This window comes from Rhynchophorus ferrugineus, unplaced genomic scaffold, assembly GCF_030347505.1.
Source record: "Rhynchophorus ferrugineus isolate W39M unplaced genomic scaffold, kcgeb_rfMv2 rfM8, whole genome shotgun sequence".
Classification (NCBI taxonomy): Eukaryota; Metazoa; Arthropoda; class Insecta; order Coleoptera; family Curculionidae; genus Rhynchophorus; species Rhynchophorus ferrugineus.
The window spans coordinates 10,369,694-10,394,973 of NW_027472587.1; the positions used below are offsets into that span (position 1 = coordinate 10,369,694).

The 25,280-nt window shown below is 33.1% G+C and overlaps 1 protein-coding gene across 5 annotated transcripts in view; it reads left to right on the forward strand.

The window, feature by feature from the left end:
- Window positions 1-25,280, forward strand: part of Pde8 (Phosphodiesterase 8) — a 235,178-nt gene that overhangs the window by 178,288 nt on the left and 31,610 nt on the right. For all 5 annotated transcript variants that reach the window (XM_076411372.1, XM_076411374.1, XM_076411375.1 and 2 more), the window contains 4 exons: window positions 13,100-13,159; window positions 17,377-17,434; window positions 17,557-17,724; window positions 23,191-23,414. In XM_076411372.1, coding sequence (XP_076267487.1) covers window positions 13,100-13,159; window positions 17,377-17,434; window positions 17,557-17,724; window positions 23,191-23,414 — 510 coding nt within the window. The remainder of the gene's footprint in view (window positions 1-13,099; window positions 13,160-17,376; window positions 17,435-17,556; window positions 17,725-23,190; window positions 23,415-25,280) is intronic.

Sequence of the window (25,280 nt, forward strand, 5' to 3'; positions counted from 1 at the left end):
ATTCTAACCTAATGGTTATGTTTAATTTTGAACATTTACCTGTGCACACAAATCTTTCACGCCCTATAATACATTTTTCTACAGTTATATTCAATTAATTATGTGAATATCTTTAGTTGTTTCCACTCTCATTACTCTACCTCAGGAATTTCCGGCATTCCACAGCATTATCACATATCCTGAAAGTTTCCTTCAGCCACTTTCACTTTACGACCCACTGTCCAATTCAATCATTAAACTGTTAATTTCTAATCTGTCTAATATATGTTCACGATTCCACCATTTATCAATTAGTTCCTTTGTATGTTATAACCGAAGGTGTTATGGTTGACAATGCTTCCTTCCACATATCCAAACAGTTTTTGATGGAATATCCTTCTCAATCAACGATATATCTGCAATTATCTATTAACAAATAGAATGACCAACAAAACCCAATTGAATGTTATTGTAACTTTTACCTTTTTCCATATTCTTACTGTCTTGCCAAGAGTGCCACAATGAACCATTTTGAAATATTCAAGTTTCTTATATTATTTTTATTATTTACACCATTTAAACCCTCTGCCCTGTAAGAGTGTATGAAAGGATATCTTACATCCCTCAAAAGGCATGTCACTAATTCCTTTATGTATACTTTCCAGAGAGGCAATTTTCTCTAAAATAATTTTATTAAATTATGTTTATATTGATGAAATAGTTTGTGTACTTACTGTTCTTATACATTTCGTATATTTGGTCTCGAATAGAACCAATATCAATATGGTCAAGATTCGTCACCCACTCTACATGTAGACGGGTTTTCTTGGGTGAATCTTAAAGGTATTATTCTTCATTTTGTAAGCGATGTTTTTCACTGTACCCACAGTAATATTTAGCACGGCAGCAACCCACTAAAAACATTTTCAATAAAATTGTAAAGACTTATATTATTTAATATCATCAATAATTACCTTTCGGTTATCCCGTTAATTTTCGAAATAACCTATTAAAGTCGCAAAATAATGTTTACCGCTTTATAACCTTTAATAATTATAGATAGTATTTTGAATAATTCAGCGTACATCTGACAACCGGACGGTGACCAGCTGTCAGATGCATGCAAAATTTTTGAAAGCAATAGTGATAAGAGGTTTTAATTCTTACCTATAAATTATTGTGGCTGTATAATTAACTGTAGTTTACAGATATACTATAATGTTAAAACAAATCATATTTGATAACATTTTTGTTCAATTATTTTATTTAGATTAGAATTTTGTGATAATTGAATGTGATTAGATGAATGTCACGGCCAAACTGAACTAAAACTCATAGTTGATGCGGCAACATTGCAATGTTTCGACGTCACAAATATCTACGACGCATTACTAAAAAATTTTAAAAAAAGTCTTAAATAAGTGTATCCATGAAAATTTTCCCGGAGAACATATACCTTGACAAATACACTAAGCTAAAATTCCGCGAGAATAAAGGATTTCCCCATGCGTCACTTGTTGCGTCTTGTCTATTGATCGGCACTAGAGGATTGAGCGATCTCGGCGAAGGTTTTCGTGGTGGTGCGAGACCATTCCATCCGATGTCACCGAGATATATTAAATATCGTTCTTGGGAAACGTACGAGTTGATGACGCGCCAAAAAGGGAAAGCTTGGAGAATGATTTATAACTTCCCTCTTGAATGGTAATAAAGAACATTTTCAGATTCTTCCCTCTTTTTTTTTTGTTATTCAAATATGGGGAACGCGAAGTTATTGTAAAACATTCCACGAGTTATTTGCACGAGATTTTTTATGAATTGTTCTGATAGAGATTAAAATGAGGTTTATGGTATTATTAAGTTATTTATGGATTTAACTGTTTACGTGCTTTTATTTTATTTACGTGATTGACATCAAATATGTAGGAATATCATAATGTTATCATTATTTTTTGTCGAAAACTGCCCTATTAAATTAGTAGTTATGGATAGGTCAAAGCATTCATATATTTTTCAATTTTTACGTGTAATCCTTCCAAAATAACAGTGATCAATTCTTAGTTTGTTTTGACTTTTAACAAAATTTTAATGTAATCAAATATAATTTATTTTAACATTCTAGTACATCTAATGTAGAGGATTATCTAGGGATAGATCATAGATTTGGCTATTTTATTATATTCACATTGAACTCCTTTCCACATGATATACATCATCTACAAAATAGACTTCTAGGCTCATTTTTATATGTAGTAGCTTACTGTGGAGGCCCAATGAACCTAATTGACTGACAATTTTATATTCAAATAATGCATTTTATTTTCATTGGAAAGCATATTTATCTTTTTAGTTTGCTTTATTACTGTGTTTCCATATCTCACTTCCTTGTCAACTTATTTTGACATGAGTATATTTCTCCTTATTTACTTCTGTTACAACCTATTACATTCTTGTTGACAAAATTGTATCGATTTCCTTTACGTCTCCTGATTTAAACACTGCATTCCACCCTATTCATCTGTCATATCATCTGTAAAATTGTGCTTCTGTCCTAATAACAATCCAAAGAAATGTTCATGTATATTCTGAACAATTACTCACATATCTATTCACACGAACTTTAGTCACTGCCACTTTCATTAACAAAATCACTATTCAAGTCAATTACTAAATTGTTGATTTCTAAACTATCAAACGCTTGTCCAGTGTTCAACCATTTGTCACTTTCTTTTTTTGTGACTCACAGAGTTCATCCAAACCGAAAATATTATTACAGACAATGTTTTTCTTCCATAAGTCCAAATATTTTCATTGTATATCCCTCTTGATTTTAGTCACAGTGCCCATACTAATGTCCAATTCTATATATATTTTCCCAACAAAACCGCAGCAACTTTGTTTTTAATAGTAACAGGTCAATTAAAAAGTCCCCGGCCTACCATAGTAAAACTCAGTTTTTTGGCAAAATTAGTTTTATTTATTCACCATAATTCCCTCCAAGGATGATACACGGATTATAGCGACCCTCCAACTTTTCGATACCATTTTGTAGTATAATTTGTCCTTTACTTCAAAATAGGCCTCAGTTTCGGCGATCATCTCTCCATTCGACGAAAATTTCTTCCCATCGAGCATTCTTTTGAGATTTGAGAACAGGAAATAGTCGCTGAGGGCCAGATCTGAAGAATACGGTGGATGAGGAAGCAATTTGAAGTTATTCATGGACTTTTGACACGGTGCATTGTCTTGGTGCTTGATTCAAATGCGGCCGTTCTTCGGCGATTTTGTCCCTCGACCGGTCCAATAACGCTATGTAATAGTTGCTGTTGATGCTCCTTCCTTTTTCAAGGTAGCAAATGAAAATTATTCTAAAATTATTCCATGCACATCCCAAAATACAGACGCTATAACCTTACCAGTTGACCGTTGCATTTTTCATTTCATGCGGGTTCGTCGTGTGGATTCCTCTCGGATAACTGTCGATTGGACTTCCAACTATAATGATATAGTAATGTTTCATCCGTTGTCACATATCAACGAAAAAACACGGGTTTATTACGTTTGATCATCTTCAAACACTGCTCCGAATCATCAACTCGTCGTTGTTTTTGGTCAAAAGTGAGCTCATGCGGCACAGCACAGAATTTTCTCATACCCAAATATTGGTCAATGATATAATGTACACGTTGTTGTTTTGAGTTGATATCTTTAGAGCGTTTACTATTTTTTTCAATTTACGGTAATTCAAAATCATGTTGTGGATATTTTTAAAACGTTTTCGTCGGTAACAACCTCCTTTGGGCGTCCACTGTGTTCATCGACTTCGGTGCTCTTTTCACCACGTCTAAACTCAGCATACCAATCCTTGATGAATCCTTGATTTTCCTGGGGTAGTATCCGGAAACTTGGCATTAAGCCAAGTTTTGGCTTCAACTATATTTTTTCCCTTCAAGAAGCAATATTTTATCAACACGCGAAATTCCTTTTAATCAATTTTTTTCACAATAACAAGTTGCTTAACTCAAAATGCTATAATTCACAAACTAATGATCCGACAGCTGTCAAATTTATAAACGCATGTTTTGAGGGTTAGGGCTAACTAAAAAACGTATGGATTTGATTCTAGTAGCGCCATCTATGTATTAGACCGGGGACTTTTCAATTGACCTGTTATCTATACATACCTCTAATGCATTTTACTGACAAGAGGAGTCTCCATTTTATCATTCCTATTTTAAATTTAATTTGGAAAACACAACAAACTCTGTGTATAATAGTTAACACTTGGATAAAACTAGGGTCCGCAACTATAATTCTGAACCAAAACAAGAATGAGTATTGTATCAAGAGTATGTGTCGGCTGAACAAAAGTGCATTAGCGTCAATTTTTTGGTATCAAAGAGAAATGTTGAGGCAACGTTCATGTAAAATGACAGATTATTGGCCAGAGCTGACTTCCACTGAATTATAACTTTTTATAGTAACTGAAATTCACTACGGTAATAGTATCACTAATGAGCGTTAGAGTAAATGTATTGATATTGTGGGAAAATATTTTACAACAAGCATTTGGTTTCATTGCCATGAAATTATTGAGTAACCTGGTACAAACTCGTAGAATCCTTATATTCTATTATGCATAGAGTCGCAGAGGCTTCCAGGGAATCTATCGATAATATGCAGATGGATTGCCCGTGGCACACCACGTCACACAACTGGAAAATTGATAATACCGAATCGCAATATTCGATATTTTCACTCTTAAATAATTCAGATAAGGGACCCGCAGGGGTAAATTTATGGGGTGGGCGATGTTTGTTTATCACTTGTTGCTGCGGCCGATCGATTGTCAATAAACTGGGTTATCCAGGAGGGAGTATTTTTCCAAGTTACGACAGGAAGTATTTCATTTATATGTCGATGCAATATAAAAGCGTTTTAGATAAATTGGATTAGTGTACAACCACGGATGGTCCAATAAAATTCCAACATACCATATATTAATTTAATTTAATGTTTAATAAAGTTTCATATAACGACCGCGAAAGACTTTAAACAATTTTATTGCGAATTTCTCGACTATATTTATTAAATATAATTTGGAGCCGCGATACAACCGCATGGTAATATTATTTTTAAATTGGTTTTATCCCATACTAGATTATTTAACGTTATATCGGATGTTTTTATCTACAATAACTCAGTTAATATAGTTTAAAAAGCTATGATGTAAATCATTAGTGATAATAATGTTTAACTTAAGGGCAACTAAAGAGGATTTATTCATTAAGTGGACATTAATAAGCTATTTATTTTATCATAGTCTGTTACAGTTTTAAAATTACAAAACAATTATTCTACTACTATAGACACTCTGGTCTATATCACTGTTTTTAATGTTTTTAGTTAGTGTTAGTGTTTTATGTATGAGTTTCACTAGTAACTTCATTGAAGTGAATGAAACAGTTCTACTTCCTTTAAGCTTCTGACTCAGCCGTCATTATCTAGAAGCTGGAGAATCTGACCATTGATATGCTGATAGAGCCTCTGTTCATATCTTTGGTTATAGTGCTTGATTCAGGTCCTTATGCAGATTAATTACAAATATACCATAAATCGTCAACTGTAACTCGCAGTACCGTGCTTTGGAATACTTATATAATATTTCTATTGCTTTGACAGCTACAATCCCAGAGTTGAACACCATAAGTCAACACTGGATTCAAGAATGGTTGACTTATTATATAGAGACAGGGCCAAATATTTACCCATTAGCCACTAATTTTTTTTTACATCAGCGTGAGTTCTTCACATTTTTTTCTTAACGTGTGGCTTGCGGCTGCCTGAGATAACATCAAGGGTCATGCCAAGATATTTGACTGTATTTCCAAACGGGACTACTTGTTCGTCTTCGCTGTTGTTTTCAGATTTTTTACTGTTAGATGTGATATGTCTGCCAGCACATTTAACATATTAGTCTCTAACACAATACTTTTGTGTGTGTACGAATGCTCGAAAGTTTTGCGACCCATTCAATGGGACAATTTCTATTATACACCCCAATATTTGTGTTAACTCGAAGATTTGCTCAATATCTTCATCATTACCTAATGTTAATATAAACATATTTAATTATGACTTTTCTTTTCATGAAACTTAATGAAAATAGAAATTAAATTTGGGGTATTAATATAACAGGTCAATGAAAAATCCCCGACCTGACATATATATGGCGCTACTAGAATTAAATGCAGAAGATGCGTGTATAAATTTGACAGTTGTCGGATCATTAGTTTGTGAATTATAAAAGGAATTTCGCGTGTTGATAAAATATTGCTTTTTGAAGGGAAAAAATACAGTTGAAGCAAAAACTTGGTTTGATGCAGAGTTTCCGGACACTGCCCCAGGAAAATCATCCATCAAGGATTGGTATGCTAAGTTTAGACGTGGTGAAATGAGCACCGAAGACGGTGAACGCAGTGGACGCCCAAAAGTGGTTGTTACCGAGGAAAATACTTAAAAAATTTACAAAATTATTTTGAAAAACCGTAGATCGAAACTGAATGAAATAGCAGACACTTCAAAGATATCAACTGAACGTGTCATATAATTCACGAATATTTCGTTATGAGAAAGCTCTGTGCAAAGTGGGTGCCTCGCGAGCTCACTTTTGACCAAAAACAACGACGAATTAATAAGTCGGTACAGTGTTTGAATATGACCAAGCGTAATAAATCCGAGTTTTTGCGTCGATATCTGACTATGGATGAAACAACGGGGAAAACGCAACACTCGGCTGGCAGGGTTATGGCGTCTGTATTTTGGGATACGTATGGAATAATTTTCCTTGACTTCCTTGAAAAAGGAAGGATCATCGACACCGACTATTGCATAACGTTATCGGATGGTTTGAAGGGCGAAATCGCCGAAAAACGGCCTGAAGAAACACATTTGAAAAACATTTGAAGAAAAAGAAAGTTCTGCTTCACCAAGACCATTGTCCAACCGTGACCGTGTCACAAGTCAGTGAAAACGTTGGCAGAAATTCATGAATTGGGCTCTGAATTGCTTCCTCATCCACTGTATTTTCCATATCTGGCTCCCTGCGACTATTTCCTGTTCTCAGATCTCTAAAGAATGCTAACTAGGAAGAAATTTTCGTCGAATGAAGTGGTAGTCGCCGAAAATATAACCTATTTTGAAGCAAAGGACAAATCGTACTACAAAAATGGTATCGAAAAGTTGCAGGGTCACTATAATTATTGTATCACCCTTGGAGGTAATTACGTTGATTAAAAAAAATCTGCCAAAAAATGTGTTTTACTATGATAGGCTGGGGACTTTTTAATTGACCTGTTAATTCATACTTTTACTGATTTATTTCCATTCTTGATATTACGACTGGGATTAAATGCAGTACAATTTTTGAAATAGAATGCAAGAGGATTATTCGCTTTATCAATTATATTTTATGGCTTTCATTCAAGGTACAACCAAGTACCAACATTTTTTCAGTAGTCGATATATTCAGAGCTTCTATTAAATCATTAAAATTTATAATACTCAACTAATAAATGATACTCAACTATTTCATTATTAAATTTTGCCGAAATAATTTCAAATAAATTATAAACAAACCTTAAATTGAGAGATCAAAATAAAATACTATTAACTTGCATGAAATATTTAAGCAGTTTTACTGTTGGCAAATAGATATTTCTACTCAAACTTTTATGGTCACTTAATGACAATATAGTCCACCTAACATTCACCAACGATATACTAATGGTTAGTCTCGTGCAGGGATAAGTTGTTCTCTTGTCTCATTTTCGGAATATTATAATTTTGTCCTTAATCTACATCTCTATCGTTTCATCGACCATGTAAAACTTACTACTAATAAATATACATCTAGCATTTCCGTACACTGGTCGTATAAACCTCAAGAGTAACAACGGGTAGGGTTTGTTAAGTAAATAATAACGCTTTCGCTGAACTATACAGCTTAACACCCTAGTAGAAAAACTACATATATTATAAAACAAATTATCGCTCACATTGGTTTTACAATTGCCACCGACAAGAAGTACGTAATACCCTCTTATTTTTGCTATTTACTCATATGAAAATTGAGACTGCAATACATCTGCTATATTTTTTATTAATTACATCTTACATTCGATATGCTTAGTACAATCTTAATATGCAATTTAATTTATTACTACTGTTCTGTTGTACTTGCATTAATATACAAGCAATGCGAGTACGGGATTAATAGATCAGTTTGGATTTTAAATTAAAATAATTAAAATAATTGACTTAAGCTAAAGTTAAAAATAGATTTCGAGATCATCGTTTAGTTCTTCGTTGGTTACGTATGCAAAAAGCAAGTCATTAATCGTAGAACTCTGTTTTGGGTGCGTTGGATTACTAATTGGTTTGATGTTTTACTGCAACTCCATACTTGCGCCCTATAGGTCCAAATTGGCGTTACGATTGACTGATAAACCAGTAAACCATATTTTAGGTCAAGTTGAGTGTATGTTCCGACTAACCAGTAAATGTTCTTAACTTTGAGTATAAACTGCTCTGCTTTTTGTCTAACATGATGTTTACAATTTATCTACCATCGAGTGGTATGCCGAGGTATTTAGCTGATTCTACTTTAGGAATCGGGTATCCGCCAAGTGATATGATTAGGTTTTCGTTATTTCACCGCAACACAAAATTAACATGGACAGATTTAGAGCTGGAGTTGCAGTCTCTAGTCTATTTGTAGATCTTATTGACCGCTACTTGTACTTTTTCTAGAGCCTTAGACTGTCTAGCCAGATAATACTGATATTATTCGTTGGTGATGTATGTTTTGTAACTTTGTTAAATTACTTAATTTTATTGTTATAATATAGGTTAAGAATAAATAAATAATACCATCAGAAAATATAATAAGTAAACCTTTAAGGTTAAAAAAACTGCAGTAAATCAAAAGAATAAACAAGTATTCTTCAATTCTGAAGAACAGTGGTTCTTGGAAAAAATAATAATTGCCATCATCGACTAAGGACACCGTACTTTTAGTCATTATTTGAAGCGGAAAATCCGAAAGAGTACGTAATTAAACTTGAAAAAAGCTAACAATTTCGAACTTATCAAACTCAATTAAAAATATTTCGTGGATATATCTCCTCCTTTTTTATTTTTAGATATCTAATGAAGCTCATTAGGACCGAATATCGTCGTTTCGGATGGATTTTGCCATGAAGAACGTGACTACATTCACAGATTTTCAATATAAATTATTTTCGAACGGTTTAGCTACGTTTAATTCACTCTGATGTATTATGAATGTGGACTCTTGTCTTTGATAGGAAGCAGAGGAAAAGGATAACAAGCAATAATTTCTAGATTCCGCCTTTTATACGTTTCGCAGACTAGTTCGGTCCACTGAGTTTTAGTGATCTGGTTTTTATTTATTTATAACAAGTGAGGCAAAAGTCCCGCTACCATTTCGCTTTAATCAGTGTGTGGTGTAGACCTCTAAATTTTATATTATATATATATATATATATATATATATATATATATATATATATATATATATTTTTTTTTTTTTTCATTTTATTTTGTCTGACCCCTGTATGTACATTTTAAAGATAATAAATAAGCGCGCCCAGACCCCTACTATTTTTATTCACCTCGCATTGTAGGGTATTGCATCGATTCATGTTCGAAATTTGGGAGAAACCAGAAATAGCCCAAGGGTGGGTTTTCCAATCAGCATAAGTAATCAGGAATATTTTTCGATGCGTAATCGAACATTGAAAAGTTTCTGATATATAGTCTATTCAAAACAGCAGTGAATTCATGTCATCTGAATTGATGGCGTCGAAACATGGCAATGTTGCCGCATCAACCCTGAGTTTTAGTTCATTTTGGCTATGACGCATAACAAAATTCAATTCTAAATAAAATAATTAAACTTTTATAAATAAAAAATTATATTATTAAGTTAAAAACTACTGTTATAAAATATAATTTATTTTAACATTATAGTTCATCTAGCGCATATATTATCAAAGGACTTCGATTAATTATACAGTTGTAATAGTTTGTAGGTTCTAGGTTACGTTTTATTATATTTAATTTTTTTTTAATATTACCACTAAAACGAGTTTACAATTTGCGACAGGCACATATTCATGACGTAAGTTCACTGCTGTTTTAAATAGACTATATCTGGTCCCCATTTTAAAAACGATAGCAATTCTGAAACGAATGATAAAAAATGATCACGTACTATACCAAGCGGTTGCAAAAACCATTTGGTGAGAGTGGAAAAGAATTGTTCAACATGAGCAATTCGAACTTGTAAAATCATTAATTTGATTTTCTTAACTACTAATGTGGTTGAAATAGACAAATAAAAAAACACCAGAAATAATGGATAAGAAAGGCGTTGTCTTCCATTACGACAGTGCTTCATTGACGGTCAACATTGATCTAGATTTTGGATGAAAATTTGGATGCCGATTACCATTTATTTCAATTTCCGCAAAGCTCTCTTACTAATGCGAAGTACTTTTAAAAAGATGTTTGTAAAAATTGGATAGTTTTTTGTCCAGAAACCTACAATGGCTACTACTATGGATTGATCCTAAAAGTGGTAAGAGGTCATAGAAAACACAAATGGATAGTTAATCAATTGAAATGTGTATGAATAAATTAACTTCAATATTTTATTTTTAAAGTTTATAGCAGATCTGTTCAACAAATAACGTTTGTTTAAAGGCTCTGAATAAAAGGCTAAAGACAAATGAAATAACTAAAAATTTAAATACAAAGGTAACTTCAAGTTATATTCAAAGATATTCATCTCAAAACTTTACTATTATAGTTAATTTTTTATTATTCGTCGTTTTTACAGTATGATGTATACACATACAACAATGTTTTTCTCGATACCGGATATAGTGAATTGTTATACCAGTCAGGTCAAAATTTTTAAGTGTTATGTATCAATAAAAGTCGATTACCTAAAAATGTCTAACGTGAGTGACAAAGAATTACTCAGCCAATATTTATACCTGAAGTAAAATGAACATACACAATCATTGTATGTTTTCAGCGGAGCTGTTTTAAAGGTTTGGCTATATTTAATTGAACGAAAGCAAGAAAATTGAATACTATGCTAGTTAAAACCATGAGAGATAGAATGGTGATTTCGTACATGTAAAGAGTTATGAAGAACAGTTATCAGGTCAATTGAAAAGTCTCCGGCCTATCATAGTAAAAAACATTTTTTTGGTAAAATTAGTTTTTTTTTTATTCAACATAATTCCCTTCAAGGGTGATACAGTGATTATAGCGACCATCCAACTTTTCGATACCATTTTTGTAGTATGATTTGTCCTTTGCTTCAAAATAGGCCTCAGTTTCGGCGATCACCTCTTCATTCGACGAACATTTTTCCCAACGAGCATTCTTGTGAGATCTAAGAACAGGAACTAGTCGCTAGGGGCCAGATCTGAAGAATACGGTGGATGAGGAAGCAATTTGAAGCCCAATTCATGGATTTCTGCCATCGTTTTCACTGACTTGTGACTCGGTGCATTGTCTTGGTGAAGCAGCACTTTTTTTTTCTTCAAATGCGGCAGGTTTTCGGCGATTTCCTGCTTCGAATGACCCAATAACGCTATGTAATAGTCGCTGTTGACGATCCTTCATTTTTCTAGGTAGTCAATGAAAATTATTCCATGCGCATTCCAATAAGCAGACGCCGTAAACGTTCAAGCCGACTGTTGCGTTTTCGCACGCTTTAGAGCGGGTTCATCGTGTGTAGTACACTCGGCAGACTGTCGATTGAATTTCGGCGTGAAATGATGGAGCTACGTTTCATCCATTGCCACATATCGACGCAAAAAGTCCGATTTATTACGCTTGATCATCTTGAACTGCTCCAAATCATCAACTCGCCGTTGTGTTTGGTCAAAAGTGAGCTCGCGAGGCACCCACTTTGCACAGAGCTCTCTCATACCCAAACATTCGTAAATGATATGGTGTACACCTTCAGTTAATATCTTTCGAGTGTCTGCTATTTAATTCAATTTAATTTTAGGGTCATTCAAACTCATTGTTGGTGTTTTTAATGTTTTCGTCGGTATCAACCTCTTTTGGGCGTCCACTGCATTCACCGTCTTCGATGCTCATTTCACCACATCTAAACTTAGCATACCAATCCTTGATGGTTGATTTTCCTGGGACGGTGTCCGGAACCTCGGTGTCAAGCCAAGTTTTTGCTTCAACTGTATTTTTTCCCTTCAAGAAGCAATATTTTATCAACACGCAAAATTCCTTTTTATCCATTTTTTTCACAATAACTAAAGTTGCTTCACTCGAGATGCTATAATTCACTGTCAAGTTTATACACACATCTTCTAAGGGTTAGGGCTAACTAAAAAACAAATGGATTTAATTCTAGTAGCGTCATATATGCGAAGGCCGGGGACTTTTGAATTGTCCTGTTATATGAGACTGTTTTATATCGTGTTGTTCTTGGTGAAAAATAATCGATAGGGATGAAATCCCTCAAAATTACTTGGAAATTATTGCAAAGTAATATAGTACTACGAATTCAAAAACTTAGGCCTTATGGTATGGAGATCAACGTTTCAAAAACCGGCAAAGTATTGGAATTATTCTAATTTCATACAAGTTAATCGATTTTATCAAACAACATTGCATGATTAAGCAAGTACAGAAATATACTAGGTTGTTTAATAAGTTTATGTAAATTAATCTTGTCTATCACATTTACGGTTCCTAATAAAGCATCATTGTTTTCTCTGTACTCGTTGACGTTAAACCCTACAGGCTTGATTGTTTCGTGAATCAAATCCCGATAGAACTTCCTATCCTTTCTCATTCATACCCCCCTCAATACGTAACAGTTCTCTCGGCCGACAATGTAACACAACGCATTTGATTTTCCTATGCACACATTTCAAATGGCGTGTTCGATCTTTTACCCATTTACCGTGTCTCTTTATTGCAATATCGTTTTCCTTTAGAGGAAAAGCTTTAACTTGAATGACTGGGATTGACGGTGCATTTGTTGTTTCAGATCAATCAGAAATACGAGAGGGAGCCAGCATACGGTTATTATAGCAGTCGTGAAAAGAAGGTAAGCTCATTTTATCTCGTTTTTTAATATTTTACAGAAATATACACGGCATTCGCGTGATCATTTGTTTTTTCGAAATTCGAACAAAATGTTATGATTTTAATTTCGAGGATTTATTTAGTAAGAAGTTCATAATTTCCGCTTTTTCAGTTTTTTGTTAACATCGGTGATTTTAATCTGCATTCATCATTTGCCTATATAATATTTTTTAAATTATTTTTCATTAAAAAAAGTATTCATTCAAAAAACTTGGTACGATGTATATTAATGCATTTCCTATCTCTGTGGTAACATGGTGAAACCGTGTTCAAATTAAAGATCTGTATTTGCACTTCTTCAGCATTTCAAAAATGATGTGTGTCAACCAAACCGTTGTGCATCGATCTGAACAAGTAGTAATCAGAAGGCGTTATATCTGGAGAGTACGCACTGTGCGACAGAACGTCCTATTTCTAACAATTCATTATACATATTGTTTTATGAACGTCCCTAGACATTTATAGTAACAGTTTTATTGGATGTTATATACATAAACAGCAATACTTTTTGTCTTTTTGTTTTGATATTTAGTCAGTTCATGTTGTGACAATTTTTACCTCTTTTTAATCTTTCACATCGCATGTAAACATCTAAAAACAATTTATTTAAGCTGTCTCAAAGTTTTTTTAGAATTTTAATCTTGATGATTGTTGAGGGTTATTTGATGTGTTTTCATTCAGTAAGTCTTTCGGTTCGTTGCCTCCGATTTTTTTGACCCTCAAGGCAGTTGATTAACCTACATTGTACCAGTTTTGCTGAATAAATGCCTTTTTAATATAAAAAAAGTTATCAAAGTGCATGGCACAACCTAATATTTCTTGTTGATGTTTTAATGCATCAGAATGAACTAATAACACATACCACTAACAGGTCAATGGATAAGTCCCCGGCCTGACATATGACAAAAGATGCGTGAATAAATTTGATAGCTGTCGGATCATTAGTTTGTGAATTATAGCATTTTGAATGAAGCAACTTTTGTTATTATTAAAAAAATGGATAAAAAGGAATTTCACGTGTTGATAAAATAGTGCTTTTTGAAGGGAAAAAATATATTTGAAGCAGAAACTTGGCTTGATGCCGAGTTTCCGGACACTGCCCCAGGAAAATCAACCATCAAGGATTGGTATGCTAAGTTTAGACGTGGTGAAATGAGCAGCGAAGACGGTGAACACAGTGGACGCCCAAAAGAGGTTGTTACGGACGAAAACTATTGTACTACTATTGTAGGACGACTACTATTTTAATTGTATATGGATTTTAACCACTATATGAATATAAAATAATAATAACATAAAACAAAATGTAATAAATAATAATATAACTATATGTGTATAGCAATTTGAAGAATGTTTAAAAGACTAAGTATAAGGTATATTTGGATAGCAAAATGTCTAATGATATATCATGTTGTAGATTAACGATTTCAATGAATCTATTTCAAGGATTTCAAGTCATTTTCGTAATTAAGGATGGCCATTTCGTTTCCTGTAATTCTCTTATGACCGAAAATCTAGGCAAGAGAAATTTCGTTGCCTAGTGCGGTAAACTTTTGGGTCGTGTTATGTGGATTAATTCTCAATGGATAATCACATGAGTGTGATACAATTGCACTCAGTCTTGTCAGATTCCCAAATCAGATTTTCATATTGGCAAATAGCTCAGCAGCTAATTGTGTTATGTTTTAGGATGCTGAGAATTAGAGTTCTTTTATCCATAGATGTAAAGAATTTGTGTATGATATTGATAAAGGATGGTGAAGGATTTATGAGAAGAATATGTAAGTTTAATATGTTTAGCTCTTTGTTGGTGTGCTTTTTGTCTTTGTTATATGTTGTCTTCGTGAGAGATGTTGATCAAATGTGACTGCTAGGAATTTGGTATGACTACGGGATGATATGGGGTTGTTATCTAGTGAGACTGCATCTCGAGCAGTTGCGCTTTCTACAAGATGGACCGTGCATGTTGAGATTATCAAGGCTATATTTTGGAATCAGTGTGACTGGTTAGAAAGGAATTGTTGTAAAGAGTTTTAGAGACAGTTTTGGTTTTACGGGCAATGGGCTATGTTGTCATCAAATAATATTATATGGACACTGGGCCATGGCAGATCAAAGATGGAATTAATTACTGTTTTGAAGAGGATGGGATTAAGTATCGAGCCCTGAGGGAGGCCGTACTTAAGGAGGTGAGGGGGTAATCTTTATTACGGATTCTAACCTGGAAGGTTCTATCCGAGATACATTTGGATTTGAAGTTGTATATATGCCTCTAGAGCATCATTCGAGGGCGATAATCCATATCAAAATATTTGCTTGTATCCAGGTATGAGAGAATAATATGTGTAATCTCTGGGTTACTGTAGACTTTAGTTCCACTAAAGGATCGATAGTGGATCTACCTGATATAAAACTGCATTGGTAAGGTCAGCCTCATAAAGATCATTCGTCGAGAGATTGATAGTTTCGCAAACTAATTGAACAGCCCCGTGTATCCAAATATATAAAACTATATTTCCACATTATTTCTCATATATTTTGAAATTATTTTTTGCTATGGACTCTAGTCTGACAATATTGAAAAAGGTATAACGTCAGATATCCCTCTGCCATTATTTATTTATTTATTCGCGCTATTCCTGGCGTTACCTTCAACCGTTCTTATGCGAATACAATAAAAGCCGTCAAACTTTTCTTACGACCGAAACATTGTGTCCTATCGCGAAACGAAATATTAAATTCCTGCTATTTAAACATCTTTCATAATATGAAATAAAATACTATACATGTTAAACGAGCGAGTTTTGCTGTGAAATGCCGATGCATTTAGAATATATGTATCGCAATAGCTTCATTATTTTCATAAATTTGTTAATTATAACAGGTCAATTGAAAACTCCCCGGCTTCGCACATAGATGGCGCTAATAGAATTAAATCCATATGTTTTTTAGTTATCCCTAACCCTCAAAAGATGCGTGTATAAATCTGACAGCCGTCGGATCATTAGTTTGTGAATTATCGCATTTTGAGTGAAGCAACTTTTGTTATTGTGAAAAAAAAATGGATAAAAAGGAATTTCGCGTGTTGATAAAATATTGCTTCTTGAAGGGAAAAAATACAATTGAAGCAAGAACTTGGCTTGATGCCAAGTTTACGGACACTGCCCCAAGAAAATCAACTATCAAGGATTGGTATGCTAAGTTTAGACATGATGAAATGAGCACGGAAGACGGTGAACGCAGTGGACGCCCAAAAGAGGTTGTTATCGACGAAAACATTAAAAAAATCCACAAAATGATTTTGAATGACCGTAAATTGGAGTTGAATGGAATAGCAGACACTCTAGAGACATCAACTGAACGTATATATCATATCATTCACGAATATTTGGGTATGAGAAAGCTCTGTGCAAAATGGGTGCCGCGCGAGCTCACTTTTGACCAAAAACAACGATGAGTTGATGATTCGGAGCAGTGTTTGAAGATGATCAAGCGTAATAAACCAGAGATTTTGCATCTATATGTGACAATGAATGAAACATGGCCATGGTCCCATCATTTCACTCCGAAGTCCAATCGACAGGGATCCGAGTTGACTACACACGATAAACCCACTCCAAAGTATGGAAAAACGCTCGGCTTGCAAGGTTATGGCGTCTATATTTTGGGATGCGCATGGAATAATTTTTATTGACTACCTTGAAAAGGAAGGACAATTAACAGCGATTATTACATAGCGTTATTGGACCGTTTTAATGACGAAATTGCCGAAAACGGCCGCATTTCAAGAAAAAGAAAGCGCTGCTTTACCAACACAATGCACCGTGTCACAAAAACCCATGAATTGGGCTTCAAATTGCTTCCTCTTTCCATCCACCCCAGCGACTATTTCCTCTTCTCAGATCTCAAAAGAATGTTCGCTGGGAGAAAATTTTCGTCGAATGAAGAGGGTATCGCCGAAACTGAGGCCTACTTTGAAGCAAAGGACAAATCGTCCTACAAAAATGGTATCGAAATGTTGGAGGATCGCTATAATGAGTGTATCACCCTTGAAGGGAATTATGTTGAATAAAAAATTGTTTTATCGAAAAAATGTGTTTCACTAATGTACGTCGGGGACTTTTCAACCGACCTGTTATATTTCAAGAAAGCCAACTAATCAAAAAACCTTATTTTCAGTGCATTCGAGAAGGATGACGTTACCATAGCTTCGCTTCTGGAATCGGGATTTAACAGGGTATGGTAATGACTGTATTGTTATTAATTTTTTCAAACACGCTTGAATCACTGATACGATTCAGGTGTGATGTATTCATGTTATCGATAATCCTTTGTCTCTTTCATAAATACTTTTGTTAGTGTCTTATAGAGACTACCAATTTGCTGGCCTGTGTGAATGAAATGATTTTGCTCAAGCATAGTGATATGCGTATGATGAGCCAACATGCTACTTGCCAGGCGCTGTACACGGCTTTGGACAAGTGCAAGGATCTAGTCATTGTGACTGATGAAAGTTATAAATTTCAGGTGAGCTTTTCATTTTTTTTAATTAGACCAACTGCTTTAAGTTTAGTTGATATTGATATTGATATGATATGAAAAGACATTTTTCCTTTTGGGAATTATTGTTATTGAAAGTTTCATTAAGATATTATAAGCCTATATGGGATACCAAGAAACAGCCTCAAAAAATTATGCATTGTCTACTTCGAAAACAGCTTGATTTTATCATTAAAAATTGAAATGTATTTGAATATTCTGCACTTCTGGATATGTTTGAATTAATAGGGTTTTTCAGCAAGTATGTGTCTTTATAAAATAGTGAAAGTCTCATTGAGATAGTATAAGCCTATATGAGATACCAAGAAACAGCCTCAAAAAAACTATGCCTTGTTTACTTCGAATACAGCTTGATTCTATCATTAAAAATTGAAATGCATATTCTGCAGTTCAAAACATCGGATATGTTTGAATTAATAGGGTTTTTCAGCAAGGAGGTGTCCTTATAAAATAGTGAAAGTCTGATTGAGATACTATAAGCCTATTTAAGAGAACAAGAAACGGCCTTAAAAATAAATTCTTGTTTAATTTGGAAAACACCTCGAATTTATCTTTAAATATTGAAATATATTTGCATATTTTGGTGCTTTTTATTCATTGCTGCTACATTTTATCAGATTCCAATCAGATATATTGGAAACTACAGGATTTTTCAGCAAGAAAGAGTGGATGTTGGTACCCTGGCGACATCTATTTAACCTGTTGCTTTTATTCAGTTATCGATGCGAATTTACTATGGCAAGTTACAATGTTCCATTGTTATCGAGTATTTGCTGTCTATCTAACATTTCTAAAATAAATGTAGTTCCATCGCGAAATATGTGTTGTTCTTAGGGAAGTTGAAACTTCAAAATGGCGGTTACTTTTTGGTAACGAATAGGGATCTCCTTGAACTTTACTATAATTTTGTATATCAGGAATACTAAAGTTAAACAAGCACTAGTCCGTTAACGAACACTATCCTTTATTTTATTTTATACGCTTTCTTTAAAAACTTTTAGCCCCAGCGAGATTCGATCCTAGATACTCTTAGCCCGACCGGCTACCCGCTGGGTTTGTCTATATATTTTGCGTCACCGATCTGACGGCTATTCCTGGTCGCTTGATTTGGGCGTATCTCAATTTATTGAAATACTAGCGACCCGCCCCGGCTTCGCACGGGTGCAATGCTGATACTAAATTAAATACACTACAGAAAAAATATGAACGTTGTATATAAAAACATAGCGGCCCGCTCCGACTTTGCACAGGCATAAAATATATATGCCTATGTCACTCAATGAAAACATGATTAAAATCGATCCAGTATTTTTGGTTCATTCATTACTGCCCTTAGCCTGCACGCATTAAATTTGGAGTAAAACAATTCCTCTTCCCCTATACTTACTATGAAGATTTCCTGCTATCTTTGGAATATCTAAATTCATACAATTTTTATTACATTACACATTTTTAAACGCAAATTTTAAATTTGTAATATCTCCGAAAATATTTGTTTAATTTACATGCTGTAAGGAACCATATTGATCTATATTAATTGCACACTGTATTTAAGGTACTTAATTCGATAAGGATTAATGCCGTATTGCTTAAAATAGCTTCGTAAATAAGCCATTTTCTCACGTAAAAAGTAAACAATAAAAATGGTTAATGTGGGTTATCCCTAAAAAATAAACATATACCATAGCGGACTTTTTGTAGACCTTTTTATGGTGTACAATACTGTTGTACATTAATTTGATCTAACTCGTAGGGTTAGGCAGCGTTTTTGCTAATTGCTAAATAAGCCTAAAAAAATAGGTTAATTTACGACATCACGTTAGAAACCTCTAAAATTAGCAATGTTGCCTTAGTATATTATGCATGTATTATACATACAATCCTTCCTCTTGAATCACTCTATCTATTGAAAAAAACCGCATCAAAATCCGTTGCGTAGTTTTAAAGATTTAAGCGCACATAGGGATATAGGGACAGAAAAGGCGACTTTGTTTTATACTATGTAGTGATATTTATTTGTAGCATATATTGAAGGCCCTCAAAAAAGGAGGCAAAATTTTGGCTAAGCCGTGTAATATATAGATACAACATTTATAAATACTTTACGTATAACTTGTTTATCATAATCACAAATACAATGTTGTTAGAAAAATTACGTACAATAGAATGTTATACCTCAAAGAATAACGAAATGTTAATTAGTTCACATAAAGAAGGACTTGGTTGTGTTAGACAAATAGCTGTAAATTAAGACTGTGTAAAACAAAATAATTGTTTCAAAATTCTAAAACATCGGTCTAATGAAATATCTTAGAAGTTAGGAACAAACTTGAATACTTCTTTAGACATAGCACCCGTTTAATTCAATTTGAAGGCCGACGTTGTAAAAAAGGTGACCGAACAACGCTCACACATGGAAATTCTTCCAGCCAAAAACATTTCTTCGTACCCTAACGAAACCCACATAACACAATTAACATCGGACAGACCAACGCTGCAAAGAAGACTCGCGTCCCTTTTATTTACAAAAACCGACCAGTTTATTTGAGCCTTTATGGATCTTTCGCTGTTGGCGAACGAAGACGGACGAATGAAACTTATAAACCGGACAGAATTTCGACTCGATCTCGCCTTGCCAAATTAAGTGACCATACGTTGACGTTGATAAAGCTGCTGCCGGCTCCCCATCAATATTGAATTAGAGATAGGAAGTGGGTAGTGGTTTCTTTATCCGAAGTTCGAGTCGACAAGAAGGACCGAGAGGGGAGAGCGAATATAGCTTTGAGATGCCACGTCTTAACCTGAGTTAAACGCTAGAATTTGTCTTGTAATAGCTCGGAAATAATTTTAACTTATTATTATATTCGTGCTATCGTAGCAGGACATAGAATTTAAGAAATATTTCTAAAAGCAATACAAAGATCTGCTTGAAAAACAAAATTTATTTTACAATAATCCTCCAAAGTAATGTATGATATACAACATATTTTTAATTTTTTTTACTGTTAGCGAATGAATCGCTGTTAGCTGTTAGCGCTGAAAGCGAAACAGTAGAAAATATACATATTTATATAAATGTGTCTTCATCAAAAATAGGACTTATTAATTTTGTAATGATTTACTGTTCAACCAAGTATATACAATTAATTATTAGCAATATTTTTGCGGTATATGAACCGCTGCTCTATGTTGATTGATTATCGATTTTTTCCCGTAAATTGGGTTCTTTTTCAAGAATGGTTGCATCTGTTTGGTCTGAAGTTATTGTATAAGTTATTGAGCTAGTTTGAAACTAGTCTTTAGTCACTTATTTTCATTCAAAATTAGAGAAATTGGCACGAATATTGTTTAAAAGCAACATTGATCTACTTTACCCAGTGAAATATATAGCACTTCCACTAAACTTTCCTCGATCTTTCCAAAACTGCATCTTGTATTTTTGGGAATATGTAGTTGTAGTGGGAATATGTATATGTAGATGTTGATGTAGCTTTTAAACGTGTTTCGAACGTCGTTTTTTTTTGAAGAATTGTACGATCTCGTTCAAACAAACTAGCCTGTTTATAAAGCCAATGTTTTTGAAAGAGCAGATTCATCTAAGACATTTACTATTTCAATAAATAACTGCAATTGAATTATAGTTTTGTTTTCTCTATTATTTAGCTGCTTTACATAGCAACAATTTTAAACAAATAAAATTAATTTGAGTTATACCTGCTTAGCTAAAATACAAATGGAAAAATAAATACGAGCCGTATTCTTGGATACTCCAAGTTTGTAGGAAATCCTGGCGCGGTTTACATTTGCATCGATCGATGTCCTAAATATACAGGACTGGCCCTTAAGACCCGTAAGGTCTCGACTCTTAACAATATGGACGACTCAATTGGATGACACAGTAACTTTTACTCCTGCCTGAAAAGGGTATAGTAATTCCACGAAGATCCAGGCCCGAAACTTTATAACAACAATAATAACATATCTGACAATGTAACTGAACTGTCTTGGTTTATTGTGGGCGATGGGCGAACCCGACAAGCATCTGACAAGTTTGTTTTTGAGAAAGTTTATGTTCAGTCCCGTTTTTACAATTTCAATTTATCTAAATAGATTGTAATTGTTTGGCCCGTTTTAATAAAAATATATGTAAAAAATTATTAATATGTTTATATAGTTTCATTTCTGTTTTATTTAACAACAAGAAAGAAATATACAAAAAATAAACATTTAATTATACGTTTAATATCAATATTAACAAGAATAAATATTTAGTTTTAAAATCATTAAAATATTTAAATAGTTTTATTTTTGTTTTTATTAACAACAACAAAGAAATAACTCATATCATTAACAGGTATATATTATACAAAAAATAAACATTTAATTATACGTTTAATCTCTATATTAACAGGAATGAATATTTAGTGTTAAAATCATTAAAATATTTAAATAGTTTTATTTTTGTTTTAATTAACAACAAGAAAGAAAAAATTCATATCATGAACAAGTATATTATATTTAATAAATACTAACTGAAAACTAAAAGGAGAAATTTGGAATACTCTATGAATCAACTCACCTTTTGATGATACTCAGGTGGGCAGCACAAAACACTGTAGAACAAACTGAAGAAGAAAGGTACTGATTGTGCTGTGTTTTGGAGCCCATGTTAAAGGCCAGTCCAGATAAAAGTTAACTCGTCTTGATTCAGTTTAGTTGCTCCAATACTAAGAAAAATTATATTGTAGTAAAGTATATAGACAAAGGAATGAATAGAATGACAAGAGTGGTAAAAACTAAAAGTACTAGTATTCAATATGCAAATGTATTTTCTAATTCTATATATTTTATTTCTTCATATCTCTCTCATATCTTCTAAATGGTAAAAACATAATTTAACAAGGAAATATGTTTTTGGTAATTTAATTTCAAATTACAAATAATTTCTTTATCCGCTCAGATAATACTTTTTTAATTTCAACAATAACCCGATACCTTAAGTCTTATACAATTTATAAGTTTTTATTACTTTTTGTTACCGACGCTATGAAGTACATGAATTTATTTGTTTAGAAATTAAAAATGTTTTTAAAATATTTTTTGAACTAACTAAAAAAAGAGGATGTTTTATAAATACTACGTATCTCGCAGCTGATATTAAAATGGTATTAAATTATAAAACAACTCCAAGAGTCCAAGTTATTCACACTATATTTCAATTTACTTTCTTTCGCCATTATTTAAAAACAAAGCAGAGAATGTTGGCAGGAAGCGCCGGGTCCCTTATATATTACTTAAAAAGGGAATCCTGCACTCGATCCAGTAAAATTCTGAAGATTTATTGTCTTGTGTAAGAAAGAAGCACCACCATTTCGCATTGTCTCTCATATTATTTCAATCTATTATCTTTTTTTTTCATTCTTACCGTTGCAGTATATGAACGCGGCATGCGAGAAGCAGCTGGGCCTGAAACAGGAGGATACTTTGGGGAAAACCCTGCAGGAGCAGTTAGTATACGATACAGTGCAAATAAACACGATGGGTTCGTCTCTTTTAAGAGCCAGGGAATGGAGCGGTCCCATGACATTGAAGAGGAAGTCGACGCAGGAGACTATAGTGTCGTCCTGCAGAGCGGTGCCGTTCTCTTGTGCGGGAAGGTAAGGTATTTATTTTAATTACTTGATTGTTATGTTAAAGACCCGGATACCTTAGGCGACGTTTTATATGTCATCTTATATTATATATACATATATATATATATATATATATATATATATATATATATATATATATATATATATATATAGATAGATAGATAGATAGATAGATAGATAGATAGATAGATAGATAGATAGATATATTAACCATTTACATTAACCATTTAAAATATTGTAGTATCATTTAATTAACACTATAGTGATTTAATACAATTACTATAAATCTAAAATCTAGAAATTATCAGAAAAAAATTAGTATTAACGGAATGGACAAAAAAATATATGTAAACGATAAATTCTTAATTCTCAGCGAATTCACCAAAAGGCCTATAATTAAAATAAAAGATATGAACTGATCGACTATTTATTCTAAACCAGCGTTGGGAACTATCGACTGAAAATACTAGAAACAGTCGATAGTTGCAAAACAGTTGAACTAGTCGATAGTAAAACAACTATTTCAGTCATATGCAACTGTTTTTCTATTCGTGATAACAGACGGAGATGTACGAACTGCTTCCCGTACTATTTTTGAGGGAGGAAAGGACGGATATAATTGTTTTATACTCTGTACTGTACAGATCAGTTAATTTTAGATACGTTTAAATTGGCAAGTGGCAGTGTGAAAAAAGGGTTGGAATAATGATCCCAAATATATTTAATCGTATTTTAATATTCGGACAGTAACAATGATATAATATAATAAAAGTAATTGATTTATTTCTATATCATCCTAACATATCCTTACTTCTTTTTCGACCATGTCATAAGTGAGACAGAGATGTACTTATTTATTTTCGAACTTTCTTCGGGAAATAAAAGGAAAGAGATAATTGCTGCAATTTATTACCTTTTAAATATCAGTTTCATTGTGAATAATGTAAAATTATTTTTATATTATATATATTTGTTTTGATAGTAAAAAAGAATTGAGTAACGACCATTGAACTCTTTTTAAATACAATAATAATTTTATCTATCGTTCATAAGGAATATTTTATTTTTAGAAATATTGTTAGAAGTTTTAAAATTCAAGAGACTTGAACAATCATCGATAGACTTAGAAAACGAAAAAGTCTAAAAAGAAAACACCCAATAGTTTCCAAGATAACATAAATGCAGTCAAATTATTTTTCTACTTTCCAATTGAATATTTTTTCTACTACAAAATGTTCTATTTACCATATTGCATTAAAAACAATCTTGAAAAATAGAGTTCCAAAATTCTACTACATTACTCAATAACATATTGTTACTTGTAATCATATTACAAAAAAAACGCAAAACCATATATATTACATAAAAGTCTATGTAGCCATAAATTCGACACATTATTTTCAAAGGCGGCTGGGATGGAAAAGCCAGAACGTTAAAAATTAGTCGAATGAAACTAGTACGTCCAAAAACAGTAACTGAAATTAAATGACCGAAACAGTCGATAGCAAAAAGTAGTCAATTACTAAACAGTCGATAGTCGTTTTCAGTCGATAGTTCTCAACGCTGTTCTAAAAGCTAAAAACAATTACAAAATTTTGTATCGCCCGAGTATATTCCACCCGTGGCGACGATACTCAAAACATCAAAACAAGTCCCAAATTAGCTTATATCTATAGGCCCTTTAATAAAACAGTTAACTCACGTATTGATGAAATGATGACATCAAAACGTCGCAGTGTAGCCGCATCAAGTTTGAATTTTAGTTCATTTTGGTTTTTACTACAAAATTCTAATCTAAATAAAATAATTAACCAAAAATACTGTTATCAAATATCCAATCTAATGACAATTATACAGTTATAATTGTTT